The sequence below is a fragment of the Hyaena hyaena genome, unplaced genomic scaffold, assembly GCF_003009895.1.
Source record: "Hyaena hyaena isolate Hyena2069 unplaced genomic scaffold, ASM300989v1 scaffold_1540, whole genome shotgun sequence".
In the NCBI taxonomy this organism is placed as follows: Eukaryota; Metazoa; Chordata; class Mammalia; order Carnivora; family Hyaenidae; genus Hyaena; species Hyaena hyaena.
This window is the reverse complement of record NW_024082177.1, coordinates 128,516-143,319: the sequence shown is the minus strand read 5'-3', so window position 1 is coordinate 143,319 and position 14,804 is coordinate 128,516. Positions and strand designations below refer to the sequence as shown.

General features: G+C 43.8%; 1 protein-coding gene across 2 annotated transcripts in view; it reads right to left on the bottom strand.

Annotated features, from left to right (window-relative positions):
* The window catches only part of ARHGAP31 (Rho GTPase activating protein 31), a 113,230-nt gene that overhangs the window by 10,143 nt on the left and 88,283 nt on the right, over positions 1–14,804 (bottom strand). For both annotated transcript variants that reach the window (XM_039224158.1, XM_039224159.1), the window contains 4 exons: positions 14,469–14,593; positions 7,084–7,146; positions 4,538–5,113; positions 1,440–1,720 (listed from right to left, as the gene is read on the bottom strand). In XM_039224158.1, the coding sequence (XP_039080089.1) occupies positions 1,440–1,720; positions 4,538–5,113; positions 7,084–7,146; positions 14,469–14,593 (1,045 nt within the window). The remainder of the gene's footprint in view (positions 1–1,439; positions 1,721–4,537; positions 5,114–7,083; positions 7,147–14,468; positions 14,594–14,804) is intronic.

Genomic DNA, 14,804 nt, shown 5'->3' with positions numbered 1-14,804 from the left:
TCTAAATGTGTATTTTTCAGCAAAGTCTTCCCTGACCACTGTGACTCTCCTCCTCCGACTAGGTTGGGTCCTCCTGTTACACATTTTCACAGCATGCTGTACTTCCACATCATCCTAGAAAGCATGCATTTAATGAACTTTCACCTACTAAGCTGTCAGCTCGAAGAAGTCAGGACCTGTGACTATCTTGCACACGGCAGTCACTCTTGTGCTCAGAGGAGTGCCTGGGCCAAAGTGGGTGTTTACATACACCTTTTTTTTTTTTTTTTATGTTTATTTTTGAGAGAGGGAGGTAGGGAGGAAGGGACGGAGCATGAGCTAGTTGGGGACGGGCAGAGAGAGGGGGAAATTGAGGATCCAAAAGGGCTCTGTGCTGACAGTGGAGAACCCCATCTGGGGCTCGAACTCACCAGCTAAGCCGAGAGATCATGACCTGAGCTGAAGTTGGACACTTAACTGATTAAGCCACCCAGGTGCCCCGGAAATACATTTTTAAACCGATGAATGGATCTTTACCTGATGAATGATGCCTTTACCTGTTCCCCTGAATCCGGCCTGGCTACCCTTCCAGAACTTATTTTATCTGCTTCTGAAAGCAGTGCTGTTCCCAGAATTCAATCCCTGGAAGAAGAATGTCTATATCCTCCTTCTACAATCACAAACACGTCCTTCAGGCTTTCCTCAGCCCTCTTGAGGCCACCACGATGCTCCTGCACTGCCCTAACTCCCAGCACACAGTCCTTTTGTGCACGTGTTAGAAATCAAATCCCTGGAAACAGGTTAAAAGGCAAAGAAGTTCCTTTCTTCTCTGTCATACACCTCTGGGTCACAGAGCTCCCTCCTCAATGCAGGACTTCTCCCTGGATATCCCCGAAAACCTCTTCACCCTTTCAGTTTATGCAAGCACATCCTGTAAAACCTTGGAAAACCTTCACCTCTAAAAAGTACAAGAGGTATAGTATGCCCTGGCATCATGTTTTAACTTCTCCAGAAGCCAGAGGAGAAAGGAGAGCGGATCCCGGAAATCTTTCAGAAGACTTTACAGATGTGCACAAGCCACCGTCCATCCAGGACGTCTGGAAGGAAAGCTGGAGCCCATAATGGTCATCATATTTGGGACTGGTTCTGTGCTGCTTCTGGGACCCAATGTCATTATATTCCAAGGGTATGTCACTGGTTTATGGTGACTTCAAATCAGAAATGTTTAGAGTTGAGCCTGTTCTAGGGAATCTGAGCTGGATGGTTCCTTCCCATCACCATAGGCCCTCTGAAAAGTCCACTGAAAAAGACTCCAAGCCCTGATTAGAAGATTGTCTCCCAAAGTCCCTTTGGCAGAAACTGGTTCTAAAAAAATAAAAACAAACTGCTTTCAGCTGTTCTGAGAACCACTGGGACAAAGAGGACTCTACTGGCGGGATCAGGCAGTGAGTCCACCTTACCACCTCATGGAGAAACACGGCTTCGGCTCTGGCCCTGGGGCTCTCCTGCAGAGTGCTGGGCTCCCCCTGGTCAGCCTCACGAACCTCCTCCACAGCCTTCTCTGGATCCAGCCTCTTCTCTAATCCACTTGAATGATGAGAACCCGGGGAGATTTCCGAAGCCTTCTTTTCCTCCAGTTGGGAGCCTGGCTCCAGGGAGAGGCCTTTGCTGCATTCCACTGTCCTCACTGCTTCTGGTCCTGGCTTGGCATCCTCGAGAGCCGCCTTCTTAGGTATAGAAGCTGTAATGAGGATGAGAGTTATTTGTTGAAGACTTCATTAGCAGAGAGGCTGTTCCCAGCATAGTCACTGTGCTGGGCTAGTCCTGCCTCACAAGTATGGAGAAAATTCTCCCAGCTCACTGCCCCTCACATTCTTTACTCTTTCCTTCTAGCCAGAGTCACAGACTGTCAGAGATGGGAGGGGCCTTAAAGATCATCTAGTCCAGGGACTTGCGACTAGGAATCATTTGCTCTCCCCCTCCCCAGGAGACATTTGGCGCTGCCTGTGGACATTTCTGGTTGCCACAAGTGGGTGGGGAAGAGGTGGCTACTGGCATCTAGTGAGTAAGGAGCCAAGGATACTAAGCATCCTACAGAGCATAAAACAGCCCCGCCCCCAACAAAGAATTGCCCAGCCCACAATGCCAGGAGTGCCAAGGTTGAGAAACTCTGTTCTAATCGAAGCCTTCACTTCACAGACAAGTAAATTCAGATCCTGAGAAGTCAAGCTGTTGCCTGGGGCATAGAAATATATTCTTTACACCAAGCTACAAAGACGTATTATGATTATGACTGACACCTTCCTGTGTGACCCTTCCCAGGGGTTTTCTGCACATCAATCTGGATATATCTAAAATGAAATGATTAAGCTCTGGTCTTAAACATCTACCAAGGCAGTAGACAGGGAGGCAGACCCCAAGTCTGACCTCTGCTACTTGCAAGCGGAAGTTCCCATCTCATTGTATAAGGCTGTTTTCACAGTGCAGGATAAAGACTGAATACCTAGAACAGTAACCAATCACACAAAAGTCTTTGGAAACACTTTCTCCTCAAAGGCTTCACTTCTTCTCCTAAGCCTCACCCTGCTCCATCCACAGCAGCCCACCACACGGAGCATTCTCCAAACAGGGCATCACTTGAGCTTCTGCTCATCCTGTGCCTGTCCTGAAGGGACATCCCCCTGTCCTGAAGGGAACTGGAGGAGAAAAGGATGAATACTTATCAAAGATCTTCTGTGAGCCAGACTGTGAATACGCATTTTATGAACATTCTCCCATTCAGACGTCACTCCAGCCCTTGAGACAGCAATCACCCCTGGCTCGGAGATACCAACCATTGTCCACTGTCACACGCCAAAAAGTGCTGAAGCTAGGATGCGAATCGGCCCAGTTGAAGTCCAAAACCTACACACTCCCCACAATATTCAGCTGCCTCTCAGCCCAGAATATCCTCCACGTCTTTTCTGGATGGAGAAAGCCTATTCATTCATGAAGGCCCAGCTCAAACGTCACCTCTTATGGGAAGCCTTCCTGGGATCCTCCTGAGAGGACTGCCTCTTCTTGATGCCCTTTCAATCCTTTCTGAACATCTCTTTCATTAGGTTTCAGGGACCTAAGCACCCTCCTCATTCAAAAAACCCAAGAGGGTCTTCTGCTACTCCTGCAGCTGACCCTGTGCTGCATTTCAGTACAGTTTCTCTCCCTGGTTCATGAGCTTGCTGGGTGAAGGGAACATGTTTTAACAATCTTTGTAACTTCACAGCCCATTGTAAAGATGTGAAGGGCCATGGTGGAGTGTTTAAAAGCACAGGTTTTAAAATCTGGATTAAAATCCTGGGTTTCCCACTTCCTTGCTATGACTCATTTGGCAAGTTAACTGATTCCTCTCTAAGCAAATGGGGATAATAGTAATGTTGTGCCCGGGCTCTTCAGTAACTACCTATACCTCACAGAGTTGTAAGGAGAATGGAGATAATGCATATAGAACACTTAGGACAGTGCCTGATACCGTAACAGTTGTTCAAAAAAAAGTTAGCTAATGTTAATAATAAAAGTATTCTTTTTTAAAATGTTTGTGTATTTTGAGAGAGAGAAGAGCAAGCAAGTGGGGAAGGGGCAGAGAGAGGGGGAGAAAGAAGATGTCAAGCAGGCTCTGTGTTGTCAACTCAGAGCCTGATGTGGGGGCTCAATCCCACAACCCTGGGATTATGACCCGTGCTGAAATCAAGAGTTGGACAATCAACCAACTGAGCCATGCAGGCGTCTCAATAATAAAAATATTCTTAAACCACAAGGAGCATTGGTTGGTTTGTCTGTCAGTCATCCTCTCCTTTGAGGTTCTCCCTACTTCCATTTCACGTGGCTCACAGTTGGCTGTTCATCAAAGAACCCCCCCCAACTCCAAAGATGGTTCAGAGACTCCCGCTTAGCCAGTCTTAGAACTGTAATTGCCTGGCAACCATAATTGGTCCAAGGCTGGACATGTGACCCAAGGCAGGACCAATCAGAGTCTTCCCCTCATTTGATATATGGAAATTGGGAGCAAGATGTTCTTTCTCATTGCTAGGGTTGCTAGCCATTTTCTCTGCACATATGAAGTAGAAATGAGGGCTGGGTGGATGGAGAGAGGTAGAGTCTAGAAGTGTTGAATCCCTAATTCTAGCTTTTGAGCTAGAATTCCATTCTTTGAGTTTCTCCTCCTGCCTCTCACTATGTGAGTGAATAAAATAATAGGCAGCATTTATTACATTTACTATGTATTAAGACACTGTTCTGAGAGCCTTACATATATTAACTAACTTAATATTCACAGAAAATGTATGAAGAAGATATGATTATGAGCATCATTCCTATTTTATAGATCAAGAAGTTGAGGCACAGAGCTGCTAAAGACCATAGAGTAAAATGGCAGAGACTGGACTGGCACTGGGGCAGTGTGGCTCCAGAGCCCATGGTATTTACCACCTCACTACATTGTCTTGCAAACTCTGTTCAAGCAAGTTTAAGTCTTCCTTTAAACCTCTTGTAATGAAAAGAACCCCTTTCTCCCCTGCTTTACCTGTAGAAGTCTCAGCTCCCAGTGGCTTGTCCTCTTCAGTCCAACCTCCACTCTCTGAGCCCTGGAAAGAAAACTCTTCCAGGCTAGAAAGCGACTGGAGCTCTTTGGGGGGTGTTCTGCACGGGGTGCTATTGGTGCTGATGACAGCCGACACGCGGAGCGGCACAGACACCGCAAAGGGCTCCGAGATGTTCAGGGCCTTGCGCTGGTGACGGGGCGAGGGCTCCATCTGAAAGAGACTGCTGGTGAAGACAGATTTGCTGGGGCTGTCATTCGATGTGTAGAACATACCCAGCATCTTTGGGGCTGTTTGCTCGCTCTCGGGATCCTCGATGGGCCGGAACACCTTCAGCTGCTCAGGTGGGGGCCGGGCCTGAGCACCCTCCAGTTGGCCTCGGTCACTGCTCACGTCAAAGCCCCCCTCTGCCCCCGCCGGCATCCCCTCCTGGCCCCACTCGACTTCCTGTTTGCTGAGGTCACATGAACTGCCAGGGCTGGTCGAATGCAATTTTGCTGCTGGAATGAAAAATCCACCAGTGGTGACTGTTCGATTAAAATTTCCTTTGGTTTCTTTCCCTGGTGAAAAAGCAAAGAGACACGTGGTCAGCTGCTGGGGCACACATAAGACTATACAGCCTTCCAGTAAGGGAAGGTGTACAACAGCTGAATACTGGAAAGGCGTTGCGTTCTATCCACCTCATAGAGACACGTGGATAACATTTGGTTGACGGGAGAGTAAGCGTCTTCTCACGTGCACAGAATGTTGGCACGATGCCCTGACAGGACCAACTGCTGTCATCAGATGTATCTGTTTTAAACTTTGCAGGTAGAGCAGTCTTCCCAAGGTCCCAAGGTGGCCACTGCTAAGGTTGCTAAACAGAGCAGTCATCCACCAAGCAGTAAATGTAGATCATGAAAAAAGAAAAAAGACAGGCAGGAGATGGCAAAATGATGTTTGCTCAAAAGGAAGGAGAAGACAAAAAGGGCAAAATAACAGACTTTTGTTTTATTTTAAAACTCAAAAATGTATTGTTTTAAGCCTCCTCTGGCAGATGGACTCAAACGACTTCCCAGCAAGGAAACAAATGTTAGACCTTTCTCCCTTTTCCCAGGCTTCCTCCTGCTGATTCAGGGGATGAGAAACTAGAAATGTAAATTAATGAAAAGTTAGAAAGCCCAGTTGTGAGGAGCAAGTTCCCAACCAACTTAAAAGTGAAAGTAAAGAAGAGAAAAATCCGTATGGGAAATAAACTGCAAGATAACAAGTGGATTATCCGGGATCGGGAAAATAATTCCCAGCAATGTAAGGGCTGTGCTGGACATCTTATGTAACGTGAGGTTTGAACATTATGTAGGGGAAGTGTAATGACCTCCTTTAATATATGAGGAAACTGAGACTCAGAGAGGCAGATAACCTGCCCAATGCTCATTCAAGTAAGGACATTTTGAAATAATAAATTCTCTAGAATAGGGCAAGAACTGCCTCAAAAATTTTCAAAACCAAAGCAAATGGATGATTAGAAAGGTGAGAAAATGCTAAAAGGATCCCATCAGCTTAAAAAGAGTTCACTATCGGGGTGCTTGGGTGGCTCTGTCAGTTAAGCATCTGACTTTGGCTCAGGTCATGCTGAGAGCTCAGAGCATGGAGCTTGCTTCAGATTCTGTATTTCCCTCTCTCTCTATACCTCCCCTGCTTCTCTATCTCTCTCAAAAATAAACATTAAAAAAAGGAAAAGTTTGTTATTTTACAAGTTCACAATTATTTTTAAAAGGTTGTTCTAAAGATTTTCTGCATTGTTTCAGGCTGCTTCCTTTATCAAAGAGCAAAATGTTTTGTATTAAGGGAGCTGGAATGTCATGGGGTAAAGGTGGGAAGCCCTGTACCTCACAACCTGTAGCAGTGCTTGTTGGCTGCTTAAGGGAAAAAACAGGGGCAAGAGGTACAGGGAGGTCAGCCCTTAAGACCAACGTGGTGAGGAGCCACTCTGGTGATGTGTCACCTTGCATGCAACTCTACACACATCTACTCCACCGAAGGATGGCCAGCTACGTGCCAGGCTGGTGCCCATCACAGTTTACTGATAAATGAATGAATGAATGAATTTACCAACTCAAAATCATGACCTGACAGCCTATGGGAACATGCAAATTCAAGACACATGAGTACCTAGGCACTCAACCATGAGGTAAAAACCAATGCTCAGCTCTTCTTTATGCCCAAGGGGGAACCCCCCTCTGTCTTGATTCTCAGGAGTTGCCCTTTTACCTGGTTCAGATTTGAGTGTAAAATGGCTGCCATCTAGCTGTGGTTAGAGGAAGGCTGGAGGAGCAGGATGGCCCTTTAGGACAAGACCTGTAGTGTAATGGGAGGGGGAGGACTAAGGCAGGGGCTGTGTGAACCCTTTGGGTTCAGGGTTCAGGGGGGATTTGCGACTAGGGGTGTGCATGATTGTGATGAGATGAGCAGCAGGCAGGTAGCTCATGAAGGCAGGTCTGGTGTAGGAGCTCCTGTCTCCCGGTAGTAATCCCCAGTTGTGAGATCTCACCTTCCACAGGCACTGAGCACAGCGAGTCCATGCTTTTAGCTGGTCGGATAGTAGCCTTTTCCACTAAAGACAAAAGAAAAAAATATCCCTGATGAATGCATATTGAGGCAAAGCGTTCAGAACAACAGGTCAGGCTGTACCTACATGAGAGAACTTTCTTCAGGAAAGTTTTTCAAGTGTTTATAATTCTCCCCTTTAGAAAACATTCCTCATTTTACTCTAGATGCTCCTACTTTCATGATGGGACTGAGCTTATAAAAACAAAGCATCTGTATACCAATGTTTTATTAACATTTTAAAAGCACAGGTAAATTACAATTTTGTCAAATAGCTGTTAGCAAATGAGGAGCCCTGAACCCGATTTTATTATACCAAGATTCAACCATGGCGTAGAATACATGGGGTTCCAGGCCACCCCTTCTATGCAGAGCAGGATTCTTGGCTGTTGCCACATCTGACAGCACCCAGGAATTGGGTACAGCAAGTGAGAGGGCCCAAGGGATTGAAGTCCCCTTTCTCCCCCATGCAGGTCTGCTCCTGACATCTGCAGACTGGTGGCTTCTCCAAATGATCTCACCCACCAGCCTTACCCTGGAGCAGATCCAGACCAAACCAACCTTTTTATGAGCACCTGCTATGTGCTCTCTGTGTCCTTTGTGCATCTTTGTAAGACACCTAGGCAGATTTGGGGAAGAATGTAGCTTAAAGAAGTAAACAGTTATTCCAGGGACAGGATTAGGCGCTTCAGAATGTCATCTCTTCTCTGGGAGCTGAACTGGCTGAAAGATAGCTCCTCCTAGCAAGCTTGGTAGGAGGGGGAAGAGGGCAGTCTGGGAGCTGAGTGGGTGGCCCAGGACTCGTGGCTGTAAAGTTAACTCTAGGTTCAGACAAATCTGGCTTTGAATCCCCACTCTGCCACCTTGGGCGACGTGAACTCAGATATGTGGCTGACTTTTTCTCTAAACTTCAGTTTCCTCACATGTAAAATGAAGAAAAATAGAGTTGTCGTGAGAAATGCATGAGTCGCGCATATAAAAAAATATATATTAACCTGATTATATTTTTATATAAAAATATATATTAACCTGATTATATTTTTATATTAAAAAAAAATCAGGTTGTACTAACGCAGAACAGAGTCAATGCTCAACAACATTGTAACCCTCGTTGCTGTTGTTCTTTAGGATAAACCAGGGCTCAGCAGCAGGAGAGATTCAGGAGTTGGTCTGTAAGAAGCACTCGGAGTTGGCCCCAACTCAAACTGAGCCGTTTCATCCTTCTTTTAAAGTTCCCCCATTTTCCTCCTTGCCCCAAACTCTGTTATCTCTGAGAGGCTCTGAATTAGCCCCTTGGCCTCCTGGCTCGGGGCTTCCCTCTGCCTGGGGTCCATAGGGAGAGGACAGAGTCATCTTCACGCAAACCCATGGAAATAATAAGACTGCCTCCACCTCCTTACTTCTAGTAGGCTAAAACTCTTGTCCTTTCAACATCTGCTATTTCCACAAGTTTACAAACTGACTTACTATCCTAAGACTGCCTGGCCAGTGTCCCTTCCTTCTGAGACAAGCTTTTGCCTTTGTTTTCCAGAGGCTGCATTTCTGGACTTCCTCTGGGTTCCATGTGACAGACTTCAGAGCCAGTGACCAGATGACACTAAGTGTCATGGAGGACGGACAACAGTTGTCTCTGCACAGCCACCAGTGTTCACTTTTTATGTTGGACCCTCTTTCTGATGATGCAGCCTTGGTGGCCACAGCTGCTGATTTTGGGAACAGTTCTCAAGGATTTCCTGGCTCCATTTCTGGATAGAAACTAAGGATTCCTTGGCCTGTGTCTATATTTAGATTATATTTTTCTGTCTGGGACCTTGTCTTGGCCTCATGGAGGTAAATCCACCAGTTTTCTGGCAGCTTTGGGGTCCCTGAATCCCCTCTCTTAGATTATCCCTATGGTTTGGGGACTTCCCTGCTTAAAGGCCATTCACTTTGGAGAGTTCCTTGGACTCTCCTGTTGGGCAATATACAAATTCCAGTGCATCAGTGACTGGGAGACCCCAATGTGATGCATCTTCATTTGGTCAATACCCCATTTTTTCTTACCCTTTATTTCTTATTTATGTTCAACTTTCTAAATATGGGTTAACACCCCTTATCTACCCCCCTCCAAAAAAATCCTCAATGCTATACATGGTGAAACAATTTTTAAAAGTCCCTTAGTCATGGAATTTAGAAAATATTTTTAAAAATTATTTCAATATGTGGGGCGCCTACTGGCTCAGCGGCTTAGCATCTAACTCTTGATTTCGGTTCACGTCATGTTCTCACGATTTGTGAGTTCAAGCCCTGTGCTGGGCTCTGTGCTGACAGTGCAGAGTCTACTTGGGATTCTCGGTCTCCCTCCCTCTCTGCCCCTCTCCTGCTCATGCACTCTCTTTCTCTGTCTCAAAAATAAACATTATTTAAAGAAATTTAAAAAATTATTTAAGTATGTTAATCCACTGATTGACCTTTTTCACATGTATATTTCAACAGTGAGTCCATGAGTCACTTAACAGAGACCACATTGGTGGATATGACCATAAGCTCCCCCCATCCCTGGTCTTTAGTTTTGAGGGTTTCAGCAATCCTCCTCTGTGAAAAGTGGGCACGGAGGCAATAGTCAAGGTCAGAGAACCACTTGTATTGGCACTGTTGGCTCTTCAATTTCACCTCTGCATCCCATCAAAATTCAGCCATTCTAGTGATCTATTCCTTATTAGTTTGTTCACATGGTTTTAGATCAGTAGCTTTCTTTTTTTTTTATTAATTTATTTTTTTATATTAATTGTTTTAAGTTTACATCCAAGTTAGTTAGCATATAGTGCAACAATGATTTCAAGAGTAGATTCCTTAATGCCCCTTACCCATTTAGCCCATCCCCCACCCACACCCCTCTAGCAACCCTCTGTTTGTTCTCCATATTTTAAAGTTTCCTATGTTTTTGTCCCCCTCCCTGTTTTTATATTATTTTTACTTCCTTGTGCTCATCCGTTTTGTATCTTAAAGTCCTCATATGAGTGAAGTCATATGATACTTGTCTTTCTTTGACTGTCTTTCTTTTGCTTAGCATGATACCCTCTAGTTCCATCCACATAGTTGCAAATGGCAAGATTTCATTCTTTTTGGTTGTCGAGTAAGACTCCATTGTATATATATATATATCTTCTTTATCCATTCATCCATCAATGGACATTTGGGCTCTTTCCATACTTTGGCTATTGTTGATAGTGTTGCTCTAAATATTGGGATGTATGTGTCCCTTCGAAGCAGCATACCTGTATCCCTTGGATAAATACCTAGTAGTGCAATTGCTGGGTCATAGGGTAGTTCTATTTTTAATTTTTTGAGGAACCTCCATACTGTTTTCCAGAGTGGCTGCACCAGTTTGTAAGACCGGTAGCTTTTAAGCCTGGCTGCATTTCAAAATCACCTGGGGGACTTTCTAAAAATGATCAGTACTCTGGCTTCCCCACAGACCTCCTGAGGCAAAGCTGCTATGAGTGTGAACCTCTGAGGTACAGCCAGGCTTAGACCCCCTGGCCAGGGACACCCTGTGCATTCTATGAGTTGACCACCTTTTGATCCAGCGCCTTGAGCTTCTTCCTTTTGAAAACCACTTGGGTTAGAAATCTTCCTAAGTCAAGGACAATGCAAATCATTCATTTCATTTTTGCTCATTTGTTTTGCTCTATTGTTTTTGACCTTTTGTTCCTTGGCAAACTTTTTTTATTATATCATTGATTCTGTAACTAGAATTCTCTCTCTGATGTGCTTAAGCAAATCTCTTTATTATTAGATCAGGAGTTTCTTGCCAGGTACTCCTCCCCTCAAATTCTCCTTAAAAAATCTTAATTTCTGATTTGTATCAGAAACCTGCCCTCTTCACCTGAGGTATCTTTCCATTTGCAGAAAGACATGTTTCCCCATATAGCTAATGTTGTAGATGCCTACCCAGAACCAATTTTCCTTCCTCCTTCTCACAGATCTCTTGAACTTTTTTGGGTGCATCTGAGTGTAATACCATTCCTCATGCCAGTGACTGGTTTAGGAAGCTGTGACTAAGCCAATCAGCAAAGGGCATTCCCTTGGCCACAGGAATTGATCTATATGACTCAGGTGAAGACAACGGAGATAGGGTTGGGGGTGCTATGATGAGAGATTGCTGGGAAAGAAGGGTCCCTGCTTTTAGGTACAAGTTACCAGAAGTGCTGTCTTTTCTCCTTCTGGACATAGTGATAGTCAAACGTAAAGCCTAGAAGCACTTTAGCCACTTCGTTGCAGTGAAGAAGCCAGTCTGGAGATGAAGCTGACCCACTTGGGAGGCCACAGCTGAGGAAAATATAGGGGAGTGGAGACAGAGCCACTAAACCACCCTGACGCCTTCCCTACATCTGGGTGTCCAATTACAGAACCCCGTAAGTTCCCTCACAGCATAAGCCAGTCGAGGTGGATGTGCTATCATTTCCAGCCTAAATTATTATACCTGCTGTCTATCCCCTGTGACATCTCTCATTACTCCAGTAGGCAAAGGTGATGATTTCTAACATCTGTGCTTGGCATACAGTAATCAGTGTGTTCAAGGAAAATCCTTAAAAATATTTTTTCTTGTTTTTCCTATAAGCATTAATTTCCACAAATCTTCATTATTAAAAACTTCAAACATTCACAAAATTGGGACATCTCTAAACCTACCACCCAAGTTGACATTTGCCATATATTTGCTTTCTCTATATTGCCATGTATTTCTACATCTGCATCTACCTAGTCACTTATATTTTGCCGAATCATATGAAAATGAGTTTCGATATTTTGACATTTCATCTTTAAATACTTTAACTTCAGCATATGCCTCATAAGAACCATTAGCACCCTATGAAAATTTACAATTCCTTAACATAATCTAATAATTTATCTGTCCCCCAAATTATCTTTTGTAGCCCTTTTTTTCAAAGGATCCAATTGAGGTTTGTTCATTGCATTTGTTTTTTTTTTCTTTTGCTCATTGCATTTGTACATTTACTCTTTATAACTTGTTTTCATAACTATTGCCCCTTGTTTTTATTAAAAATCAGACTTTCAATCTATAACACTAAAGTGATTGTGGCAGATTTCTTTGGACTTCCCTTTCTGACACAGTATTCAGCTGGATTGGTTATATTCCCCATTGTATAGTGATTCCCTTATTTCTTTATTTTTTTTTAAGTTTATTTATTTATTTTGTGATAGAGAGAGAGAGAGGAAAAACACGAATGAGGGAGGGGCAGAGACAGTATCCCCAGCAGGCTCTGGGCCATCAATGCAGAGCCTGACATGGGTCTCAAACTCAAACTGTGAGACCATGCCCTGAGCTGGGATTAAGAATTGGACACTTGAATCCTTAACCTACTGAACCACCCAAGTGCCCCGATTCCCTCAGTTCTTTCCTGTACCAATTCCTATTCATTATTCAGATATAATTCCCATAAGCCAACACTCTTATTTAAAATTTATAACCCTGGCATGAGTCATAGGGGAGAAGGGACATAGAGTCATAGGGGAGAAGTTTCCTTATAGTACATTTCAATTAATAAATGTAGACACAGTGATGGAAACGGAAAATGACCATTTGGCAAACACCACAGTAATAACAGTAACAACTTTTGTGAGCAAGAATCACTGCTGGATGCTAAAATTCAGGAATGATAGTATGATGAGAAACAGGTTATTTGCATTGTCTCAAAATATCTCCTACAACCTACTTGTTCGTTGGAAAGAAAAAAAATAGTAATAAAATTTTGTAGATGGCACTTTAGCCAAGTGATCAAAGTTAACATCACCAGCCCTAAGATACTGACATCATGTGCCTCCTGACATGACCCACAGAGACAGGCACAACATTCATAACCTCAACTGAATCATGAGAAAACATCAGACAAATCCAGCCTGAGGTGGTATGTTCTACAAAATAAATGGCCATACTCTTCCAAAGTGTCATGGTCAGAAACACTGAGGAAATGTCCTAGACTGGAGGTGGTTAAGGAGGCATGAAAACTGAATGCAATGTGCATTCCTGGACCCAGAAAAGGAAGGACATTAGTTGGATGATTGGTCAATTACAAATAAGGCCTGTAAATTATTTAGTAGTATTATATTGATGCTAATTTTCTGGCTTGGCTCATTATATTATGGTTAACATCAGAAGCAGCTGCATGAAGGGTACAAAGGTTCTCTGTCTACTACTTCTGCAACTTCTTTTGTAAATCTAGAATTATTTTTTAAAAAAAGACTCCCTAGTTAATCTTTATGTTTTAGGTCTACTGAGTTTGACATGGTCAAACCAAAGACCTAAGAAGCAGAGCTAGGAAAAAGTTAGATATACACATACATATCTATGATGAATACATATTTATAAAATAGAAAACATATATTGATCTCTGTCCCTGGTTTATGAGCATGGGGCTGCTAAAACCCATGTAACTTTCTGGGTCATAGGAGTGTCTTTTGTTCTAATGAGGCCACTCTGAGTGGGTTCCTGGATGGCTCCTGGTTGAGGGCCAAGCCATGATTAGAAGACCAAGCCATGATTAGAAGCTTGAAACTTTCAGCCCCACCTCCCATTCTCTTGAGAGGGGAGAAGGGCTGAAAATGGAGTTAATGATCAATTAATAACCAATTATGCCTAGGTGATGAAGCTTCCATAAATCTCAATAATATGGGATTCAGAGAGTCTCCATATGGGCAACAAATCCATCAGCAGGGTGATGCACCCCAGCTCCATGGAGGAGACAGACGCTCCTGTGCTTAGGACTCTCCCAGACCTCACTTTATGTATCTTTTCAACTGGCTGTTCATCTGTATCCTTTATCATATCCTTTAATAAATTGGCCAATGTAAAGAAGTGTTTCCCTGAGTTCTGCGAGCTGTTCTAGCAAATGAATCAAATAAAGGAGGGATCTTTTGAACCTCTGATATATAGCAGGTTGGTCAGAAGCACAGGTGACAACCTAGGCTTGTGACTGGTACCTGAATTGTGAGAATGTGTGGAGTGGGAGGCAGTCCTGTGGGACTGAGCCCTTAACCTGTGGGATCTTGGGATCTGATGCTGTCTCTGGGTAGACAGTATCAGAATTGAGTTATTTTGTAGGACTCCCAGTTGGTGTAGCAGAGAATTGCTTGTTGTGAGGAAAAACCTCCACACACTTGGTGACCAGAAGTGTCAGAAGTAAAGTGCTATGTGGGTAGTGAGGAGATACACGTGAGAGAAACAGTAGGGAAGAACTGGGTTTTTCCCTATGCAGAAGATAGACTCAACTGAGCTTTTCTAAGACAATATATATCTCATAAAATATAACTCCTATTGATTCTTACCTGAGAGCCTTTGCCCTCTCACAAATACACTCCCATTTCTACTCAGCTTTGATTTGGAGTCTGATCCAGAACGTCCCAGGTTAAATATTGATTTCCACTTCTTTGATTTACTGGAGAGCTTTCTTCTAAAAGAGCCAAACCATAAGAAAAGGTTAGTTTGGTAACTAGTCCTTTCAGTGGGACGTTCAAATTGAGAAAGAATAGCCCAGTCATGTTCTGATGTTTCAGGAAATCCCTCTCTAAAATCCAGTCTGAGCCTGAGTGTGGCCCTGTCTGGGGATTCCCTGGGATGACCAAGCTAGGCTTTTATATTCCCCAGGGCAAGGGGCAGAGGTG